Below are 22,171 nucleotides of genomic sequence, written 5' to 3'. Positions count from 1 at the left end.
ACCCCTGGGCACACTGACCCAACACATTCACATATCAGAGAGGCAGACAGATGCAGTTCGAGAAAGACTTGCACTTGGATGTGTGTCTACAAGAGGAAAAAATGGATTGGATAGCATGAGAGCAAAAAGGCAGTACACTGGTACAAACGGCTGAGAAATAAAGATAATATGGTGTGTGAAAACTACTTAAACTGTGCCATCTATTGTTTTATATGCGATGCGGCAGAAAACAGAGAGATGGGCACAAGAGAGGGACAGAAAGGTTCAAAGAAGAGGCGAGTGTGAGAGGGAGAACGGACAGAGATAATTGAGAGATTTAAGGTGGTTGTTTGGGGCGCTACGCTATTGTACTCAGCGCAGTAATGATCGAGCCCTGTGGGGAAAAAAAACATGTTTGCAATGGGAAGGTTGAACTGCCATTATCGATGGCAATTATTTCAGTATATCTCACTGAAGCATTGATGTGGAGGAGGGGTTCTGGAGGCAACCAATGGGCAATGTGCGCACAAAAACATACTGCATCTCCTAACAAAGGTAGCTAAAAAGAACCCTATTCATAGAATTGTTTTGTGTTTACAGTGCCTTTGAAAATTACGAACTTGAAAAGGAAGAGAGAGAAAGCGAAGAGTATTCCCAATAAAGTGAAATAATAACATAAAGACAACCAGTCCTTCTTGTTTGAACATTTTATGGGCCTCCTTTTAACAGTTAACATAAGAGATTGAATATAATAGATCAAAGATATATAACTTTGAAGGCTGAGCTTGGAAATGTTTCTGGGCAAAAATGAGACAAATGAATCACACTTTGCTAGTTCATATTGTGCCAAGCTGTACGTAAGTGAGGCTCAATAGTCAGAGTCATTTTTAACCAATTACTACTCAGGAATAATGGGGCGTGATATATATTTATATATATTCATCTAGTGTTTGACATTTTACAAAATGCTCACCTCCAATTTCATGTGACATCCACGGCAAAAGATGGGAGATATCTAGAAACAAAAACATTCCCAAACGGTTTCAACTAGTGCAAATATCTTACATGAATTTTTAATATGTTGTTATGATCCTACACTGCAATTCCTAATTAGAACTGCAAAACGACTCCCGCAAAACAGTCTTGATGATAGTGACTTGACCCACAAGAGCAGTTTGATGCTAATTTGCTATTTGCTAGTTATGAGCTGCTATCTCTTTCATTTTTCCCAAATCATCTCCACTGTCTCCAGTACAAGCTCGACATATTGACAACCGGTCTAGACTGTGTCCAGAAGCATTCAAAGCACAGCTTTTAGTTCACATCTCACATTCATCGACGAATGCTTTGTTGAAATATATACCTTGAAATGCGTAATCACTCTTTGAAATCAACCATTATTTTTCATCAGTCCACATTTTGTCCATTATCGGAAGATAAGAGTCCATTTGTGTCCAGATTTACCCTGGGTTTCCATGATTGTAGTCCATTGGTCTCAACAACCAGCATACTGTGTATGCTGTATGTGGGGCTCCATGTAGCCAAGTGTACGTATTTGTGATGAGTACATTTTGTCCCATTGTTTTGTGATGGATGGCCTGACAGTGGTCCTTTCCTTGATAATTCCCCCCATCGTACAGTAAATATGTGTGAGTCATCCATCCTTTCCACATGGAGAGTTTCAGGTTTCCTCGTGGCTCATTGTCTCTCTTGTTATCGTGTGACCTAAAAAAGAAACAATATCACAGATAAGACAAGAGGATCAGTGTCACAGAGACATGTAATTACACAGAGTGTCCCGCTTCACTGTCGCTGAATGAATGTTCCCATTTGAAAGAGTCAATCAGAGGTCAGGGGAGAATATTCCAAATCAAACCATTTCTTCTCTCTTTCAGACTCGGGTTGAAAATGTTTGTTTGCAGTCTGGCCGGCTGACTGTTTGCAGGGACCAACAGTGTCTCGACTGCTAAAGCTGGATTTCACATGTCTCCGAGCTGTAATGGTTTGTTTACACATAGTGTGGAAAGGCGTATAATTGGAGATGTACAGAGGTTGTTTTCCATCAACAAACCCCGTCCAATGTGCATTTATAAAAAGAAGATGTGCTCATATATTGCAAAAATCCTGTTTTAGTCCTGAGAACACCAAAAACCATAAAGCCACAGATATGAAATGGGACTTGTGAGGATACAGTATGTGTCAGATGGTGCGATGTCTTTGCTGTTCCTCGTTTTACAGTGTTCTGGTTCCTCTGTCAGGCATCTTTCTACAGCACACCTACGCTGTGTGGGAGTTAAAGAGATGGACAGATAGAGATCATCATGGTGAATGGGATGCTGAGAAGGTGAAAGGAGGTCATGGGTAGAAAGAGAGTCGCAAGATAAAGAAGAGAGACTCAGAGGGGGCAGGAGATCAGGGCCGTGCGTGTAGTTGCCAGGGAATCGTTGTCTCATTGCAACCATCTTCAGCGACATCTGCCACCAAGTCTCCAAGTAACTGCTCCCCGGTCCCAAAGCACCTTGCAAATGCACAATTAATGTCCACTGATGCAGTCAGCCATTGGCTCCTCATTCCTCTCTCAGCTGAGCGGCTAGTCAGAAAGGGTGGGAGACAAAACAAGGGAGAGAAGAAGAAGAAGAAGAAGAGAGATGGCACCATGCAACAGAATGAGGATAATTGCACCTATACCAGTCCCAGAGTTGGTGTTAGGCCCAGGGTCATTAATTCCACTGCCTGCGACTGAGCCCAGCAGTGCCTCTGTTCCTCAGTCTATCCCACTCACCAATTTAATTATGACTCTTAATTGTAAAGCCTCTGTGGAAGGCCCCAGCCATAATGCATTCTAATGAATGCGACAGATGTTGTGCTGTTATGCCACCTCCCGAGCAATTACTCTTATGGCGCCTGCGCCGCTTCCCTCACAAATGTTTCTTTTTTTTTAGATTTCACCTGTAAATAAACTGCACCTGCTCCATCCCAAGCACTCTGGCACGTACATGCACACACCCCAGCAGTCAGTCCCGCAAATTAACTTTCACACTTCAACAGCTTACAAAGGGCCATGAAGGACTCTCATTTAAATCAATTTATCTCATCTGAATAGCGTCAGTTTACATGGCATCACACAGTGGTTGTCTGGGGTACAGAGTGTAAACAGGTCCTGTGTTTTCTCCATCAGTTTATTGTCACCCTCGCCAGAGGAGATACAGTTACAGCAGATTAACAAATAAGGCTCACTGGGGGGCTTGCTTGTTGATTAGCTCTGTATCTGTTTTTTCGTAATTTCTTATTGATGTGTGAAATTAGTGCTTAAATTGGATTACACTCATTTGTGGGCATCTTGAAGATCAAAACAACCTTTGTTTATAAGATTATCTCTAATTTGCTTGGTAAGCACTTCTGAGTTCTTTCTTTACGTATACAGTTAGATACAAAATTAAAAACAGAGTCATCTAGTCAAAAGTTTGTTTACCAAACACTAGTTGACGCGAGATGTTTCACAGGTAAAAAATCTATTTGATTGAAGATCAAGGTCAATTCTTGCTACATCAACTATTAGTCAAGATGGAAGATGCTCAGTCATATATTCATGAATGAAAGACTGCAGTAATTACAGTCGGCTAGATAAACATGTAGGTGACACTGCGCAAGCACATAAAACAGAACGGGCAAAAATGAAAGGAAAAGAGCAGCATGTGTGAGATGACATGTGCATCAAATGTACATACAATGGATCAGTGGCAGAAATTACACAACTATACAAACCCACGCAGTCATTCTTCTCACCTTGGTGGTTTTGACTTTGTTGCCAGTGCTGCAGGACCAGCCAGTCAGGTCAGGCAGGACCTTACACTCCTCTCCGTCCATGCACGGATGCATCTGGCACCACCACTTCTGGGCTACGATGGAGGCTGGAGCAGTACATGGAGGTTCAGAGGCAAAGAAAGACAGCAGGTTACTGAATGGATCCTATGATATGATGAAGAGCCCTGCATTAATGGCAAACAAAAGCAAGAATAAAGTGGTATTTACAACACAAACACACAAGCCATTACCCAAATAATAACTCAGTAATACTGTACAGTAATGATTTACTTTATATCCACAGCCAACATGAACTGTTATTGTCCATAATAAGGGCAGAGCATATAGCATATGTTTACAATGTAAATGCAATGAGTGCTGTCCATGGAGCTGATCCTGCAGCAGGATCAGCACCATGGACAGCACTGTGGTTGTGTTCAAACCACCAGTATCACTGAGCAGTCGTGAGCTTTATCATCTGTAATATGATTAGTGTGAGGAGCTAAACTGTATAGCAGCTACCTTTTTCTCATCTAAATCAGATGAATGTAATCCCTCTACATGGGATCTTAAAGCCTGTGCGGAATGGGTGAGTCTGGCACCCGCAGGAGACAAAAATGAAAGAAGGTAGAAGAAGGGGAAATATGACACATATATCATACCTAGGCTGCAATGACTAATACAAGTCCTTAAACTATCCTGGAGAAATCCAATCAGATGTGGCTAGTCTATTGTGCTGCTGATGTTTTAACAGAGTATTCAGAGGTCTTTGAATAAGATTCAAAGGTGAATTTCTCTGTATTTTGTCATTTCTGCAGACGTGTGAGTCACCTCCTATAATTTAAATGGAATGACTGCTTAATGCCGAACTTCCTTTTTGTTTCTAGTATAATCAGCTAAACACAAGGCACATTTAGACAATGAGCCAATATTCCAATTGTTTAATGCAGAGAGCAAGAACAGGATTATGATGAAGCAATGCTATCAATTATAAAACAGCCTTCTCTTGAGTATTTGAAGCAAAAGAGACTAATGTTTGAGATCTATTGTATAATTTTTGCAAGCATAAAAGCCCTCTCGGAAACTCATCTCTCTTACAAAACACAAAAAAAATAGAAAATACGGAAACGACCTTCTAGAGTTTGATTCTTTCTTTTTATTGATTTAAAATAATAATTTCCATCCTATTTGCATATATTTTCTAAAATGAAATGATGATTTGGTGTACATAATACAACACAGCTTCAGAATTTGGCGAGATCTACAGTTAATCCAGTGGTAAAACCCAAAGTTTTCTCATGTCTTCACAGCTGACAATCTTCCAGATCATCTGACCCACTGTCTAGACAGAAGACAGCCCGACAGCTGAGAATAAGTCCCTCTCTCCTAACTCATCATCCATCCATCCTCCTGTCTCAAGTGTGAATGCAGGGTGGGATAAAAGAGTGCACCCGTTTCCCCAACTTCATTAAACTGGTGGATTGATGGATTGATATTGTGATCTCTAGTGACTATTGTTTCCGAAAAAGGGAGAATTTGAGGTGATATTGGCAGGAAAATGGGCTTTCAATTGCATAATGCCAAAGAACATGGACAAATCCTCTCAAGCCTCAGGTAAGAAGAAAAACACTGTGACTGTGAGAAAGAGAGGGAAAAGGGAGGAAGACGAGGCCAAATACTAAGTGTTCACCAAGAAAACACATCTTTGTATTGTGGAGATGAGCAGCGAGAGGAACTGCGAGAGGCGGAGAGTGAAGGGTGGAGGGGAAAGAGGCTGTTTGAGGACGACCATCACCGAGTTCAACAGAGAAAGGAGCCGATTAAACAAATAGAAAGAGGGAAGGAGAGTAACCAAGTGAAGCAGAGTGGAAAATAGGCGGCACAAATGCAACAGCAGGGACAGGAAGACATGTAGGGAGAAGCAGGAAGTCAACACAAAAGAACTCACAGCTATCACGGGGCGTAATGTTGAACACACTCTTATGATGCATGAGCTCAGTGGCAGTAAACGGTTCTAAAAACCAATGGCTGTGTAATGGTCGTTAATGTGGCCATTATGGTGTTGACGACGGTGCTTTGCACTGCAAGAGCGTTAATGGGCATGGCCTGTGAGTGCTATTATGGAGTTAGCGTTCCCTGCAGCTTATCTCATGCTACACTGGGGGGGGGGGGGGGGGGGGGGGGTGCTGGGCGAGCACGACACATAAGCGCCTGCCCGTCAAGTCAGAAAATGAACATGTGCCGGTTCAAGGCCTGTGATGTCATGGATAGTTCAGATGTTTGGGCAGCACTCACAGACAGGCCTCAACAGGTCAATGATAAAAAGATTACAGAGGTGCTTAGTGTGTGCTGTGGTAATTCTGAGGATCATGTTTTTCTCTGAGTAGCTGTGTAGAGACTGGTGGTGGGGGCTAGTCGATGGTGCCTTCAAGGTCAGCTACTGTACAGATGGACTGCAAAAGTCTCTTTTTTTGAGAGCAAAGCGTTTGCTATCTTGAATTCTACTTTAAAGGAAAAGTTCAACATTTTGGAAAAAATATGCTTATTTGCTTCTTTGCCAACGGTGAGATGACAAGATCAATTCCACTCTGTACGGTAACTATAAAGCTACCACCAGCAGCCGGTTGACTCTGTCCAAAGGATAACAAAGTCCACCCACCAGCACCTCTAAAGCTCACCAATTAAGACGTCACATCTAGTTTGAAAAATTCAAACAAAAACAAAAATTGACATGTCGTGGTTGAACGGTGAAACCACAACTTCTCGTTTTTTACACTTCAGTCTTTGTGCAAATGAAGAAACTAGACATATTGTGTTGAATGGTGCGCCTTAGAGGTGCAATTAGGTGGGTTTTGTTACATTTGAACAAAGCAGTTTTCCACTGCTTCCACTCTTTATGCTAATCTGTGCTTGTTTTATATTTATTTTGCAGTTATGACTGTTCTGATCTTCTTCTAATCTAACTCTCAAGATGTTGAAATATTCATTTATCAATTTACTGCTTCGTCTCACCACCACTGTCACAACTCATATGCACAAGTTGTTAATCATCCACAGTCACACTGGCCAACTCTTGAACAGCAGAACATACTTGAAAAGCATTGTTAGCTCAGTTGCTTTAAAATGATTGACATTGATGGCTTTACACTAAAATCCTCAGCAAGTATGTGTGAAAATGAATCATTGCTTCCCTAAGTTCTTGAAAGAAGATGCATATTCTCCAGATAGAAATGTGTGTAACTACCTCACAGCCTATCTGCTCTAATTGCCTCTTTCTCATTAAGAGTCTACATTTAAATTCACAAAAGGTGCATATGCTAATTAAACAGGTTTACAGCTCAGGCATACATTTCATCACAGTTACTATCGACTCATTACAACAGAATCTGCTCTCAAAATGGCTCTCTTTTAAGTTCTCTCTCAAACTTTCAGAGCAGGATCATCTGAGAGCAAACCTCGAGACTTTGCTTTGCTTAAGGTGCAGGTGATTAGGCAACACCAGGGACTGAGGCTATGCTATTCCCCAGGTTCCCGCCTAGTCTCTGGGGTTCTCTAAATACGGTTTCATGCTACGAGGATGCCGACGGCTCTGTCTCTCCTCCCGCTGATCACGTCAATCTCCCGCAACATCCGATGAACGTCACTCAATACCTTCTGACCGTCATGGTTACGGCTTTTCATTTTTGTTGGCCGGATGAGCATTCATCCAAACACAGCCTCTGTTCATGTCTCCCTGCAATGTCGCCTGAATTGTCATTGTAATGTTTGTGACATCAAGTGGACAAAGTTGAAATTGCAGGTCTCCACAGCAACACGTTTAATCTTCGACTTTGTCAAATATTTAACACATAAATTGCGTAATGTTAAGACCCCTGTGACCAAAGATAAGCCTGCCTGCTAAACTAGTGTGACACTTGTGTGTGTGCAATGCCCTGTTATTTACCAATCAACACCTTGAGAATGCCTGACGTGTTCCACCTCTGCAGGTGTGTGCCCCCCCCCCCCCCCCCCCCCCCCCATGACAAAAACGTCAAACATGATAAATATCTCTTTATACATAGTCAACACACTATAAGGCAAGAACTGTGACATTAGATCAGCTCACCTACTCTACCATCTCATGTGATGTAATTGATTACGCCACCAACTATGCGTTCATGTTCAAAGAGACCTCCATCACCCGGAACCCTTTCATGTAAAGTCATATGATAAAGAATAATAGATTAGCCTTTAAAATAAGAAGAATACGAATTCACTGGCTACATATCCCATTGTTTGATGTAAGGCAGGCCATACTAATACAATAACTGCACTCAGGCTTGTGTCTTTTAGAGTGCCCATTAATACTTCACGAAGGCACCGCCTGAACTCACTCTATGGAGCAACACAAGCTGCAACAGGGAGTTTACTTTTACTTTGCATGTGCGCACATGCCTGTTGTGCACATATGGAAGGCCTTTGTGTGTTTTGTGTGTGTACATGTATGTAGTCCCCACTGGGCAGTAAGTGTCAGGCGTAAAAGCACAATCACAAGCAGCCCCGTGCCCTTGCTCCCAGGTCATTACTATTTAAAGGGAATATGATGTACACACACACATATACACACACACACACACACACACACACACACACACACAAGAAGTTGGGGATGGACCCGGAGGTATGGATACCCTCAGGCATTGTAACTGTTCCACTCAGTGATCCTGGAGTGCAAAAGCAGTTGGAGAGAGGCATCCATCTCTTTCTACAATGATTTACTAACACACTGTATCTCTGTTGCCAGGACTCACACAGCCATGCCAGCACACCCAGGTATGCATGACGAGAAAACACAAGCGGAAAAAAATGGTGTGGAAAAACTGTCAGAAAAGGATGCACAGGGAACAGTTACAGACTGCCAGAACAGACTGGCAAAATGACAAAAGCGTGATATTATAGAGCAGATACTACAGTAAACAACAGCAGGTTGATGTGTGCTAAAGCACCAAACTAGATTTCTTTGCCAATTATTGAAACCTAGTTTGTCTGTCGCAGAGCTCATCAAATGAGTAAATCCACTCATCCATCGTTTTTATCAGGTCGCCGTGCTCCATCTTTCTCCACCACCACATTTAAATGATTTAAAGCCCTATTTCAACTGACGCTCAGAAAAGTCTCAGACAGACATAAATGCCCAGTTGGCATGTTGTTCCTAGTCAAGGACTGTACTGTAGTTGACTTGAGTACATCAATTAAATGCAACTTTCTACTTTTACTCAACATTCAGAGCAAATTGTTGCAGCTACTACTTTGCAGACGAAAGTATAGGGCTTAATTTAATGTGACGCATTGTTAAAGGTTAAAATACCAAGCAGTATATAAAGTGCTTCCATTTAGCCCCGCATGTATCAGGTACAACACTACACGTAAATGCGTTGATAATAATAAGTAGCATTACATGAGTAGCATTACATTTGAATGCAGGTCTCCTTATAGAGTATTTTATACATTCTTTTACTGTTAATGACATTTAGTACAGAATATCAGTCTTTTTTATTTCAGCCAGTGCACAATATTGAGCAAGGGGTAACAACCTGCATACTTTATATGCGGATAGTTTTCTTTTTGGACACAAACTTATATTCATTCTCTAGATGTGCAAACAAGCCCTAACCAACACAGTCCTAACCAGCAGTGTGAGCTAAACTAAATTTGGCAGAAACCCAATTGAGACAAAAACATTTTATTCATCCTGAATGCTAGTGCAGCAAAAAACCAAAACAAATAGTGTATACACATTTTGTCTGCACTCGGACAAGCTGTTTCTCCTAATGGGAAATCTATGAGACTTAGACACACAAGCGGACCCAATGCCTTTCTCTTGTAGAATATTCCTGAAACAGATCAACTTCTTGACATCTATCTATTATCAATTCTTCCTCTAAAAATTCATTTACGCTCCGATTTAGACTTTTCCAAATCACCTCACGATTCACAGCACTAACTCTTCCCGTCCACCACTGATTCTAATAGAAAAATAAATAAAATAGAAGTCTATTTCATGATTAAAAATCATGGAAAATAATATTGAGGCGAATAAAGTTTGCTTGAAAAAGTTAGTCTCACTGTAATGGGCCCCACCGAGCGTCAGCCAGTAATGGGACCTGCTGCCATTTACTCCACTTTCAGCCGGCATCAATAATGTAACTCCATTTACACGGTAGCTTTTCTACAAAGGTGGCTACTGAGAGAGGTTTGTCTCATTCCAACAGCGCTCAAGCCTACAAGGTGAGAGTAGCATGCGTGGAAGTGTGTGTGTGTGTGTGTGTGTGTGTGTGTGTGTGTGTGTGTGTGTGTGTGTGTGTGTGTGTGTGTGTGTGTGTGTGTGCATAAGACAGTGTTGGATGAGGTGAGAATTTTTGTAACTGTGAACTCAGAGGTCAAGCATGACTCATGAGATAAGTGCTGCTGAGCACTGGATTTTGGAAGTGAGAGGCGGTGTGACTCGGAAGGGGAGATCCAAATAGGAAATTAGAAAAACCTCATGACTAGTGTGATGGAAGAACAAAGCTGTTTTGCCTGTGAGATAATGTGAGGGTGAAAGAGGAAACGTGACTGAGACCATCAAAAATAGTCCATCGTTGAATGACTTTCATTAACACAGCAATAACGTATACGTAATAAGTTTATTGGCTTCCCATCAGTGTCCTTCCATCCTCTTAGCAAACTATATCAAGTCTTTAAAGAAAAGTGAACAAACAAAAGCAAAGCACCAAGGCAATGCCTTTTCTGAGAGGTTAGCAAAGCTTCACATGATTCCTTATTTATCCCAAGTTTCATTACAGAGCCAATCATCTTTGCTATGGTTGCCCGCTTTTATCATTATCAAGCAATTGTTCTCATCTAGGAACTCATCAAAGAGGTTAAACAACAAATCTACTTCTTTATTGGGTGAAAATAGTGCTGAAATGATGTAGCAGCTGTAGACTGTTTGTGACTGAGTCATTTGAATGGGAAAAGCACCGTCTACTGGCCACATGCAAGAATAGCAACACACTGGATGGGGGCGGCATGTCGGGTGCTTTGTGGATAGTTGTGACTAAATATGGAAGGTGCTTGGACATCTGCATCACTGGAAGTCAGAAGTGATTTACACTGAAATTGAAACACATGCTAGTTTCATTTGAAAATAATTAAATGACTCACAACTAAGAAGCAAAAGTGGCCATTTAGAATGCAAATGAAAAACAAGAGTGAATGAAAATGAATCAACTCAATTGTTGTGCTTTGGGTCCTGGAGACCCAAGCCCTTGTTAACAACAAAACATATTTAATATTGTTTTATCAGCTTGATACTCCCTGACTTTAACTTAATTTATGAGAATTCCTTATAAACATGATTTATAATTAATGACATGATAGATTACTTTTGTTTGGGGTCTCTGAGACCCGAGCTGTAAGAAAATAGTTAAATACAAAAGATTTTACAGTATCTATATCTGCGATTGGTGTTGAGAGTACTTTTTATTCAGCACTACCTCTCCCAAATCCCAAATAAGTCTATTTGGATTTCTATTAGAGTTTTATAACAGTTAGTGCATAAGAGGTCTAACAGGGAGTTAAACCCCAAACGTAGGCAACGTCACTATGTAGATATCATAATGTAAATGTCAAAACAAACAGATATAAAACCTGAAATATATATTGTTGGTGTAATAACAATACTTTATGGATATTTTGTCCCCTTTAATAAACATGAAGGCCCAGGTTGTGGTTAAGAGAAATGTTATCACTAAATACTTGTAACATATTGGGTTTAATAAGGTCAGAAGAAGAAAAAAACATGATGCAAAGAAATCTAGCAGTAATTATTATTTTACAGCAGAAGGGTCTGTGGGAGCCCAGACAATGATGGAACACCACTTTCAACAAAACAGAACAGGTAAATCCTTACCCAAACAATTTCTGAAATAAAATAACCCCTTTGTGATTATTTATCAAGGTAAATAAATGTAATTTCTTCTCGTTACCGTGCTATATTGAGTCTACTAATAGAAGTGAACAAACTGAAGCTGGGGCAGGGTGAATGAGTTTTTTGCTTTGTTTTGTTGTTCCGTCTTGATAATTACCATATCATTAATTTAAAAGCATTAGCATGATATTGTGCTGAAACTGTGTTTTAATCAAAAATAAACCAACCAAAAACTGCAATTCTGATCAAGTTTGAGATCAGGCATCACTTCGTCTTTGTCCACACAACTCATCAAAGTCTCTATTTGTATTGGTTTGTCAGTCATTCAGCTCTGTGTCCACATACCGGCTGACCTTAACAGTTTGAATAACCCCAGTGCTTCGGAGATGCACTGGCTCTCCTCACGTATGAGACAACTATGTATTTTGCTCCGGTAGGGGGCTAATACAGCGTGATAGGATCGGGTTGGCCGACACTGTGTGTGTGTTCGTGATCTCAGCGGAGCGTCTGCGGATGATAGGGGTCAGTGACACTGCTTGTTTCTTGCTGGGCAGGAGCTCGCGGAGCGGACAGATGGGTGGAACAAAGGTCTATGAAAACGATCCGCAGCTTTCCTCTGTCTATCATCACTACACACACGCGGCGCATAACAGACACAAACACACTAATACATGCTTGTTGTGTATGTGTGAGCAGAATTCCTTGGATGATGTATTTCCTCAAAAAATAATGTTTTTCTAGTATACATTTGACATGTGCTTTTTACTTATTGACTCAACATCGTAAACAACATACTTTTTCTTTTCATTTTACCCATATAACAATGCTTGGGTCATCATTATATTATTCTTTATTTGGATCCTCATTAGTCTCCACAAAGCGGCATCTGGTCTTCCTGGGCTCAATGTCTTGTTATGTCTTGACGTATAAAAGAGATCAGAAGAAAATACTGTCTCCCCATCTGTCGTGTACTCAAGTGGATATGAAATGGAACGCTGTCCCAAATAAAATCAGGGCTTTTAAACTGCAGTTTAAATTTCCAGTCATGAGGCCGAGGCAGTCTTGGTCGACAGCTGTCGTATATTTGCTTCTCCTTTCATACAGCACGGGGGAATAAGGACGCAAGGAGACACTGGTGGTCGTGCTTCTATTACCTGCATTAGTGACTTTAACCTTTCATGTTACATGATCTCCTTGGGACATGATAAACCGCTAACTGTTGGACCAGGAGGGAAGTGATATACAATTTTACATCATCCACTGAAAACCATGCTTAATATGTTAAGTATGTTTTATATTTTGAACTCCTTTTCAAAAGTGCATATTTGTATCAGAATGGTGGATATGTATTAATTGTCTCAATTTCAAAGCACAGATTTTCTTCGCTCTCAGTGTTTAGACAGTATTTTGTTGTTTCTTCCCTCTGATATTTGTTCATCTTCTCCCTGTCTCACCCCTTGTGGGCTTCTTTACTGTGTGGCTTTGCTAAGAAGGACAGAAAGGCCAGGTGTTATTTTTCCATCAGCGTTTCATGTTTTCGACCACCTTTAAAAGGTTTAGCTCTGTTTGTGCAAGAAGAAGAGCAGTGTCCTCCTGTTTTGTGCCATAAGGAAATCAATTTCCACACAGGAATCTAACCTGGCAGCAATTCAAAATAAAGTGCAACCTATTAATCTTTGCTGCAGTGGACTCACTTATTTATGTCGTACTGAATCGGGTAATGATTTGTTTTAGGTGAGATGATTCATGTAGCAAATTTAATGATGCAAGATGATGAAAAAAAAATTAGCCTCTTTGAACCGGTGAGATTCAGCAGTGCGTCTATCATTACAAAAATATGTGGTGCAGCCAAGCAACGTCCAAACATATAAAAGTCTAATTCAGAATTCTAGTCGTGAATCAGTTGGATACCAAACATTTCCAGCGGAATTATCCTGCTAGAGAATTGTGGGGGAAATGTGTATAAAATGATGTACTAGATATCTCTTTGATTTAATGCATTTAATCTAGAAAAACACAGTGTTTGGGTTTGAATATGTCCTGGCTGTATTGCTTTAATGAAGGGTTGGAACAGAATATACGGTATGTTTTCATACAGTGTGGAGCTTTATTATTGCTACTTAAGGGTACATTTAATGAATAACTAAGGGTTCAAGCACTGCAGTTTTAGTATTTGGTGCAACTGCAGCTGACCAACCAGACTTAAAGTAGACTGTTGGCTAATAGAGTCATTGTAGGTGATTTGTCCAACAGAAAAGATCAAAATACCATAGGGCTGGTTTTCATAATACTTTCAAAATATGATGACAACTTCTGAGAATTATTTTTCTCACTCACACTCACATATAAACAAATTGATATAAGGAACGCACATGTTGGCACCCTATAGTGTTGATGTCTTATTGTGTGGATACATTTGCACCTTTGGGAGATGTCTGGATTGTGGGGCTGCTAATACAGTGCGTCATTAGAATATATATATATGAATAACTTTTGTTTACCTTCCACACAGGAGGGTCTGGCTCTGGTGGTGCCAGCGACCTGCCCAGGGAAACAGGAACACTTGACGGTTTGAGAGCGCTCCTCAATCTTATTCTTATTACAGCAGCGATGGATGGCCACCACCTCACATGTCCCCTGCTTCACCTGGTATGAGACTGAGAGAGCGAGAGAGAGAGAGAGAGAGAGAGAGAGAGAGAGAGAGAGAGAGAGAGAGAGAGAGAGAGAGAGAGAGAGAAAAAGATGTGGTGAGGGGGATTATTTGCTAGAAATTCATAGACTTTAAAGACGGCTTATTGGTGTTTTGACGGTTTGTTGCAGCAAAAGAATTGGCATTAAATTCAAATAAATGTGTGCTGCAAATAACAATCAAATATACACCACAGCAGCTTATCTGAGGATTAAACAAATGTGATGAATTATTTACTTTTGTATAAACTCCTCAATGTATTCTAGTCTCATACTCTTTGATTCATAAGTAAACACTCTTTAGTATGATTTGCTTTTATTCTCAGCACAGTGCCCTCATTAACTCGGACACAGAGGCACCTCTGTTGTCTTTGTGTGGAGGGGGAAAGAAACGTTAAGAAAATAATAGTTTCTTTTGACTCCTTTCAGACATAATAAACCACTTGATCTAAGCAAAGAACAGACATGCACATATTATGAGAACAACCCACTGGTAGGATATATCTTTGTGGCATTTAGCCATCACTGCGAATGTTTGTGTGTGTGTGTGTGTGTGTGTGTGTGTGTGTGTGTGTGTGTGTGTGTGTGTGTGTGTGTGTGTGTGTGTGTGTGTGTGTGTGTGTGTGTGTGTGTCTGTGTGTGTGATCCTCAAAGCCATAATTTATATGAGGATAATTGCTTTTCACCTGACACCTCCAACACACAAACAGCGTCTAATCTCCCATGATTATCTCCACACTTCCCTGGGGACCTTGGTCTGGTTCGTTATAATATTCTCTTGACAGTAATGGGACAGAAGGGCACGCTTAACTTAAAGTAAATTTTAACCCAAAGCTGCCTACCCAGAAAGAAAATGAATGTGTAATTATGTGTGTAATGTTACTGAAACAATATGCTTTCTTACAGGGACAGTCGTGTGTGTAGCAGTTTATATTTTATCATCGTTACATCTGCCACATGTGTGTCTGTTGACATTCAGTACAGCATGATAAGGATGCTATGAGGATAATGTGTGAATATGTTCATGTTTAGAAGTGTTCACATTATAAGGTTTATGCTAATGTTACATTTTACTAAGCACATTAAAACCATAAATCTCATAGGAAGAGGGCTTTGTGGCCACCTGAAGGAAAAAGTGCCGACCACAAATGTTGGGGAAAATGTTTACCAAATCTAATCTTTGCTTATGGCTTCTGAACAGATTCCAGCTGCCTTATCTTCCCTCTCAAAGCTTGTTGTGCACTCCTGAGAGTCTCTGGTACCGTTTCCCGAGCACAGCAAACCCTGCTGGCGACATTACTACCTATAAGCCTCTTTACAGCTCTGGAAAAACCTTGGTTATACTGTACCATAAGCCCAGATTTCATTTATGTACGTGACTTTACCCAGACTCCCAAACTTTTCACGCTCAGCTGAATGAGCTTTGCAGGCAGACACACAGCGACCAACACAGCGCACACACAGCGCACGCACACACTCTGTCGAGGGTTCCATTTCTGCAGGCCATGGCCTCTCTCATCCTTTCTGATTTAAAGTTTGTTTGTTCTCTTCTCCAGAGAGCCCCATCAATGATCCCAGGCTCTCTGAGGGCGCCCCTCCGCTATCATCCCTCCACTTTCATTTCCCTCACTCCTCTGTCTCAGGCTCTCCTGAGGCTGGAGCAGCTGCCGGATCATCACCGCGCACACACAAATATATAGCCTACTGATCAAAACCTAGACTTTAATAAAATTGAACCAAACTCAACGGGACAAGAATTATCAGCGTTGTGGTAATTCTAACTGTAATGATCACAATTAGAGCACAGAGTAACAGTTAAAAAAAAAAGAACGTAAAATTTAAACACAACCAAATTGCCTTTGTTTTACTCTGACTCGTGCCCTCATTATTATTTATCTGTATTGAAAATCACGGTTAGTGCAGAGCGGTGACTGGGTAAGACTGGCCCTTTGTCTGCCCCCATCTCACAAATAGGCAGCTTGTTAGTGAGAAAGAAAGAGAGAAAGGAAGAGGAAGAAGAGAGGTAGTGTCACAGGCAGCAGAGAGAAGAAAGAGCGGCTCGCCTCCGACTAGCATAATGAGGTCACAGGGTTCGCAGGTCTCCTCTCTTTATTGCTTACATCAAACCTGGGCTGGGCCTGTTTGTATTTTAAAACTGTAAAGCTGTGAGGATGTGTGTGAGCAGTGGAAGATAAACCCACCTGAACTTCATTTATGTTCCTATTTTGTGTCTGGCCAGCTTCGTATGCTAATTTAACTTAAGTGGGTATGGTTTAAATTCAAGCTGGTGTAACGTAGAAGAGGTGACCAGGTTGGAGGGCCTCCGTTGGGTTTTTCTTGTGGTTTACAGTCGCAGATTAATGAAAAATAGAGAGTTGAAGGTGCTTTTCAAGCAAATACTCTAAAAGTCTTTCTTTCATGGGCATTTTAATAGGACACAAAACTACTTCAGTGTGTTTCAGATGTGGCCTTAATCAGGGAGCAGCACAACACTGCATGTTGAAACACGTTCTTTGATGATCCGTTGCTTTAAAAAAATATCATTAATTGAAACAAAATCTTGAGTAAAATACGACAAGGATGTGGCTTTTCGCATTTGACAAAATATTTCTGAAATGTCATCACTTCACACGTGATGGATGATGAACACATTAGTCAGACAATCTGGTGAAGGAATTAACCTCAGTAGATTTTTATCAGCCTGTTTGTGTCTAAATGTTATGAGTGTGATTCGAAGCAGAAATGTAAATATTTGAAGGAGCAACATTGCTATGAATTACACACTTGAGCATCCACGGTATATAACCAATCAATAGAGGTTAGAGCCGTACAGAGTTTGCAGCCAAAATCTATGCAATTTGGGAGAATTCAAGACCACTCATTCCTGAAGGCACATTCTCACAATGTTCCGAAGAGACATTTTTAAGGATACTTACAGGTATGTAGTTTTTCTAAAAATACTTACCATTTCCCTATTTACCACCTAAAAATGCTGTTCAGGAAATGGGAAAGGGAGTGTGTCAAAAATCTATAAAACAATACAGGACATCAACTCCCCCTCATGGGTTTCTATCAAACTGGCATGGGAGGAGGACTTGAATTATACAGTCGAATGAGAGTCTGAAGTTTAAAAAGTTTACATAGCACCCCTTTTTGCATAAGACATGGTCTCATCCAATTCATAGTACTACATTGATTGCTTTTCACCTGAGATATTGGCCAGAATATACCCTGGCAGTAACTTGTAACAAACATGTGCAACTGACTAGATTTTAGTGCACAATAAACATATTTCCATGTATTGTTTGTGCTGTATTATTATGCACAGATGTGGCTGGAGCAATTCATATTCAATTCAACAAGGACTATAGGAGCCTGAAGCCCCGACAGCAGGTCTGTGCGTAGGCACAGCATGCCAACACTGACAATGCTAACATGCTGATGTTGAACTGGACCAAAGTGGTGGGTCAACAGACAGACAGACAGACAGACAGACAGACAGACAGACAGACAGACAGATAGATCGGTGTTGCTATTCCTCACACCGCTACCGTGGCCAAAAATGGAAGTTGTCAAAATTGTTTTCAAAATGAATGTTCAAATTAGATTTTCAGTTTCTTTCAGTTAGAAAAAACTGTCCATAAATGTTTCAGTGCAGCCATACTAACCTGTAAAAGAGCAGCTGTCATATAACAAACATTTGTTTTTCTGCAGTGAAATGTCACTGAGAAGTGATTTTTTTCAGAAGATGTTCCAGGAGTGACCAGCATAAAGTTGGACCAAGATTTGAAATAGTTGTACAAAAGCAGGACAAGTCCCAAACATCAGAAAAGTGGTCTGGAGTGCAGACTGAAATACTGCAGCTTTACTGTGAGCACTCTCAGTCTGCACTCTGTTCACAGAACGCTGCAGCCTCTCACAACTCATCTGCTTAAGATTCATGTGTTGAACAGTCAGCCTCCAGCTATATACACACAATAACAGTGTATCTAATGTCTCAATGTTGCCTTTAAACCATTCTGTTATGGCCATCTCAACGTAATAGAGCCCAGCACACACTGAGATGAAAAGACTTCTCAAGCATGGCTAAATGCTTTTATTCCCGCAGCAGGCAAAGGGAGGGTGGGGTGGGTGGGAGGCAAGGTGGCGGGGGGTGGCAACAGTAGCTGTGCAGCCAACAAACCAAGCTACCTTGAACTGATGGGTTAGCCAGGCGATTGATGTATTCTGACAGACACAGGCAAGCAGGAGCATCGTGCAATTTATCAAAAAGCTGTGTCTTTCCCCTGTCAATACCCGACAAGCATGTCCACGGCTGTGAAAGGCCAGATATCTAGAAAATCTGTCGGAGGCGGCAAAGTCAATGTGAAGGGGACATACTGTACGTCTCTGTAGGAACTTACAGGTGGGTCTCAAGAGAGCAACATTACAGTGATCAGCTGTGTGGAACAGAGTTGGAAACCGTGTCAAATATCTTCCCACATCATTTATACTACAAATCAACATATTCGTATACTACACCTTGCTGAAACTCCTTTTTTTTTTGGTTTAAAATTCAAACCCTTCTTACTTTCTTTCTCCATTTGCCCTCTTTGACCTCCACTTTCTTAACTTGCTCCATCTCCTCCTCACTCGGGTCCTATACGCAGCCCATCAATCCTCCTGACATTATCAGTGTTTAACAGGCCCACAGGCTTCATGCTAATTATCACAACAGGTCGCTGGTACGGCTGAGTACTCCTGCGCAACAAATCTATCCCCAATAAACCCTGCTCACTAAGGAGACATCTTATATGACAGACAGACTGGTGAACAGAATGCTCAAAAATCCAAATGCATGGACGCACATTTAAAGCTTGCTTATATTCAAAGAGCACATGAGTGTGACAGTATGCCTTTTCGTGCAGAAAGACACAGGTATGTTGTTCCTCACATGAGCCATGGAGGGCCCAATAACACATGAAAAAATGTGTCTTTATGGGAATTTACGATATCATTCGTGATCAACAGTATGTTGAAACAAGGATGAGCAATTGATACTAGAAGCTGAAAAATAGTTTGGTTCGTTACGCACTAGTTCTGCAAGCTAGTGACTGAACGGCTGGTCTCAGATTATCAAATTTCAGGCATTCGAAGAAGAAAAGAAAAAGGGCATATGAGAACATTTCATTGTCAAAATACAGGAGAATATTTCTCAGAGCTGGAAGAGTAAAATAATTCCATTTAAGTCTGATGTTTATTCAAGAAATGGCACATAAGGTTGGAGTACATAATTGTTTGCGCTACATTCACAGCTCCTGGAATGCAATTTACTGCGTGACCTGCTGATGTGTAACAGTTATGAAATACAATAAAAGAATAAATGAATAGCAATAGAGATCTCATTGTGTGCTAAAGGATTTGTTACTGCATGTTTGGCAATATGTTTCATATTATTCTACACAGCCTTGCACTATTTGTGAGAGGTACAAGTGTGAAAATGAATTGATGATTTGTATGTGCTGAATGTTTCAGCGTTGTAATAAGTAAGATAAGCTATTTCCTGTGAGATTGTGACGTTTTTATTTATATGTGTCTTTAAGATGGATCTGTTACTTGGCTCATTTTATATATTTTATTCCCATGAGAGTGCTGCCAGAACATAATAAAGAAAGCAGATGCTATTTTTTCCACGTCTATTTAAAGTGACAGCTGTCAGTCATATCATGCCTGCTTCGTTAGTTGCCATTCATTCCATCCAGTCCCACTATAGATTTGTTTTCCAGGTGAGTTTCTGTAAAACGACAGATTGCCTCTGAGAATGACATTGGACCAATGAGACTGAGATTAAGGAAAAAAATACATATTTCCAGAGGAGGATTTTTTGACCTCTAGAGCCACCATGTGGCAGTAAATGGTACATCACCAGAAACAAATGCCTCACTGACCTGCCAACAGACCAGCAGTAAAAATACTTAAGTAGAAAACACAGAAAACATATCTAGCAGTCATAATGAACTGCCAATTATTTCTTCGCCTCAAACTGTATGTGTGTGTGTGTGTGTGTGTGTGTGTGTGCGTGTGTGTGTGTGTGTGTGTGTGTGTGTCATGTTGGTATTCACAAGTCCTTAACTTCCACCAATTAGAGTAAAACCCTTGAATAAAAAGCACCAGCCGATTTGGGAGCGAGTCAGTTTTGTTTCACAGCGAGAGTGAAATAAGAAAGGGGCAGAACCCATGCTGACCTTCACAATACACAGGGCCTGCAATTAGTAGTGTCCCTGCCGTAAGCAGGCTGCCTCCTCTCCGTCAAAAGGAAACTAATACCATCACTCACTGCACAGACTGGATGCTGGTAGCATTTCTGTGGCACATAAAGGTCACCTTTCAGAGCACCAGCAGTGAGAGTGTAGAGACCAAGAGATAATTAAGGAAATTGTCATAATTAAATGTGAACAGGAGGAGGTGACTTGGGAGTCGAAGTTGAAGCGCAAGATGCTGTGACTCAGCACAACTGTCCCTGTAGCCGGCCCCGATAAAATATTAATAAGACTGTGTTGGTCATTTTTTGGTTGGGTGGCGGCCTGTCTCCATGACTTATGGAAATTAAGGATAGAGAATAGATTTAGCTTGTGGGATTAAATTAAGTCAACTGTGGTTTCTATCTTTTTTTTTTCATGGATTTCTCAGGGAGTAAGTGAAGTCGTGCTTTGGTTAACAGTGGCCCTGCAGAGCTATGCATATTAATGTCGGCACTGGCAATTTGAAGCCTGAGGATTAGAAGTCATGAGCCTACATGGCCTCTTCTACACGAGACACACACCCTATTTTATAGCAACCCTAAATCACTAAGAATTAAGCCGCTTGAGAACAACAGCATCAGCCCTGAACTGCTGGTCGTCTGCAACCGCTCTGCAGAGATCAGATCACACTCACTCTGATCTATTTGTGTTGACAGCTCCTGACAGCTTAAGTGCCATTTGTATCTGGAAGGGCTCGATCATTCAAACAGGGGTGTGTTTGCATCCAAGCCCAAAACGAGGTCTCGTCTAGATTACATTATGTCACACTGAGGGACGGAGCAGATTGTCCCCGCTCAGCCCCCTCCTCCAGGATCAGGATGACTCAGTCAGCGACGGGCTCGGGGAACATGTGTTGTACCTTTGCAGTGACAGTGTAATTAACCTCTTGTGGTGTTGGAAGGGGGGTTCAGAGCAAGACCTGGTGTACCTGTCGGTCCCCGATGGTTACGGCTGCCAGCGGACACCGGGTCAACGCAGAGCATCACCAAGGCAACGAGGAAGGCCACCTGCACAGGCCAAGCTGACCTCCCCCACAGTTTCATCCTGAGAGTCGGAAAGAGGGGAGAGAGGGGCAAAGAGGAAGCCAAGGAGGGAGAGGAGGAGGAAGAGGGCATGAGAAGAGGTCAGAACACACACCCCCACCTGAAAAAAAAAAGAACAGCAAACAAAACATATTGCTTTTCAAACAAGCAGAAACAACGTAAAAGACGAACTGGCAAAGGTCAAAGGAAAAAATGACAACCTGGAGAACAGAATTGACCTGAGAAAAATATTCTTCCAGCCAGCACAGACACACATAATGGTGGGTAGAGCTAACTCACCCGCGGCACCACGACAGTATGCTACCAGCATCCTTTTCTGCCTATTAGTATCACATTAGGATTAACTCCTCCAATTTCCATCTGGCAGCAGACAATTACAAAAAAAGTCGACTTTATGAGTCATGACAGGTCACAAAGAAACATGA

At 41.3% G+C, this 22,171-nt stretch overlaps 1 protein-coding gene across 1 annotated transcript in view; it reads right to left on the bottom strand.

Annotated features, from left to right (window-relative positions):
• Positions 1-704: 704 nt before the first annotated feature.
• tafa4b (TAFA chemokine like family member 4b) overlaps positions 705-22,171 on the bottom strand; it is a 35,459-nt gene continuing 13,992 nt past the window's right edge. Inside the window, exons 3-6 of the mRNA XM_068720218.1 lie at positions 21,632-21,747; positions 14,236-14,391; positions 3,766-3,890; positions 705-1,704 (exon numbers count right to left, since the gene is read on the bottom strand). Coding sequence (XP_068576319.1) covers positions 1,693-1,704; positions 3,766-3,890; positions 14,236-14,391; positions 21,632-21,746 — 408 coding nt within the window. The 5' untranslated portion in view covers position 21,747 and the 3' untranslated portion in view covers positions 705-1,692. The remainder of the gene's footprint in view (positions 1,705-3,765; positions 3,891-14,235; positions 14,392-21,631; positions 21,748-22,171) is intronic.

This window comes from Cebidichthys violaceus, unplaced genomic scaffold (assembly GCF_023349555.1).
Source record: "Cebidichthys violaceus isolate CVI_PGR_0920_01 unplaced genomic scaffold, fCebVio1.0.p SCAF_25, whole genome shotgun sequence".
Classification (NCBI taxonomy): Eukaryota; Metazoa; Chordata; class Actinopteri; order Perciformes; family Stichaeidae; genus Cebidichthys; species Cebidichthys violaceus.
Note: the sequence above shows the minus strand (reverse complement) of the source record. Positions and strands in the feature narration are given on the sequence as shown.